The 1,721-nt window shown below is 47.8% G+C and overlaps 1 protein-coding gene across 1 annotated transcript in view; it reads right to left on the bottom strand.

Annotated features, from left to right (window-relative positions):
* Positions 1–1,417, bottom strand: part of hs3st3l (heparan sulfate (glucosamine) 3-O-sulfotransferase 3-like) — a 15,459-nt gene extending 14,042 nt beyond the window's left edge. Inside the window, exon 1 of the mRNA XM_005721907.1 lies at positions 606–1,417. Coding sequence (XP_005721964.1) covers positions 606–1,108 — 503 coding nt within the window. The 5' untranslated portion in view covers positions 1,109–1,417. The remainder of the gene's footprint in view (positions 1–605) is intronic.
* Positions 1,418–1,721: the final 304 nt, after the last annotated feature.

Below are 1,721 nucleotides of genomic sequence, written 5' to 3'. Positions count from 1 at the left end.
GTGTGTGTGTGTGTGTGTGTGTGTGTGTGTGTGTGTGTGTGTGTGTGTGTTTGTTTCCAAGTTGTCATGAAACAGCCCAAGAACTGAGCCACATGACAACAGTAACATCTGGCTCTGGCTCCAGAGATGATTACTTTGCTGCTCTGTGAGAAGTCAGTCTGGGAGGCCTCTGCTCTCCTTCTCTGCAGCCCTACAAACAAACAGGCACGTATGCACGCACACAGCAAGTATGGCAAGTACACACGTGTACGCATGCACAGATTGGCATAGCCAGATGGCAAATTCTCTTTGACTGTCACCTAAACCTCTTCGGAATAGCAGTAGATGTGTTTGGGTACGCAAGATGAAGCTGGCGGTTGCTAATTGGCTCTCGAATGTAATACAGAAACCTAATACTGGAATCATTTGTGTCATTTAAATGACAAGAATTATTAGGGCACTGTAGCATTTTGGTTTTCTCTTTTAAAAAATACAGATTTTTGTAAGACACATCTTCTTAGGATAAACTTTGTAAAGGAAAAATAAAACAAAGAGCAACTCGTGCAAAAACTAAAGTACTTTCAGCACTTCTGGTGAGCTGGATTCTGTGCGTAAAGTGCCCGTACCTGTACCAGTCCAATCCCCGTGCGTAATGCCGGTCGAAGAAGTGCGGCTCAGACCCCAGGGCGCGGATGTCTGGATGGAGCCGCAGAAACTCCAGCAGTGCTCGGGTGCCTCCTTTTTTAACCCCTATAATCAGCGCCTGGGGTAACCTCCGAGTGGCTGTCCACTCTTTCCCGGAGCTGTTCGCCTCCAGCTCGGGATGCTCGCTGCCGAATGCGCCTTCTCCAGCTGCGGTGACACTCTCTTTGGCAAAACTGGTTTCGTTTCTCTCGTACGGCCATCCTGACCCCGACACGAGGAATTCGCTCGTGGGCGACTTTATTTCAGAGTTTTCTGTCAGTTCCGACTCGCAGCATCCAGTGAGAAAGTAGACCAACGAAAAGCAGAGGATGCTCAGCGAGGACGCGATGGTGAGCCGGTGGAAAAGCCGCCGCAGGTCCGTGTTCGGAGGGTGGTGGTGATGATGATGGTTGTAGTGGTGGTGGTGGTGGTAAAAAGTTGCCATTCCTCACAGGCCCATGTGTGATAATGGGCCATTCTACCACAAGTTCAGCTCACATCCTAACGCCATGAACATCCCGTGAACTTTTGGAGAGTGTCTGTCAGTCCGCTCCGCTGCTCTCCTGCTCGTTCACGTCGCGTGTTTGGAGCATATTGAGAACTCTTCGAACCATAAAGCCGCTCAAACTCAGTAAATCACTGGAACTAGTGTTTACGTGACATCCAGGATATGCGCCCACTTACTCACCCACCCTGGCAACCTAGGGGAACTAATAACGCTCTGATATCCGAGCCTCGCTGCAGCGGGTATATCTCTCTCTCTCTCTCTCTCTCTCCCCAATTCACTGGATTACTCTGCGTCTCTCTACCACGGCTTATCCTAAGGGGATTCACGTCCACAGTTTTCTCTCTCTCTCTCTCTTTTCCCTCAGATATCTTTGATTGCGGGGTTATGGCTTGGGGCTCTTTTAATTACAGTATTATTTATTTGGTGAAGACTTATAGAAGTTATTAAAGAAAAAGATCACCTCACATGTTCAGTAATCATTATTATCAAAAGAAATGATTAATTTCTGGGACTTTATGCTACAAATCAGCGCATCAAGCATTATCATCTC

The sequence above is a fragment of the Pundamilia nyererei genome, unplaced genomic scaffold (assembly GCF_000239375.1).
Source record: "Pundamilia nyererei isolate P.nyererei 1_Seehausen unplaced genomic scaffold, PunNye1.0 scaffold00005, whole genome shotgun sequence".
Classification (NCBI taxonomy): domain Eukaryota; kingdom Metazoa; phylum Chordata; class Actinopteri; order Cichliformes; family Cichlidae; genus Pundamilia; species Pundamilia nyererei.
This window is presented reverse-complemented; position numbering and strand designations above follow the sequence as displayed.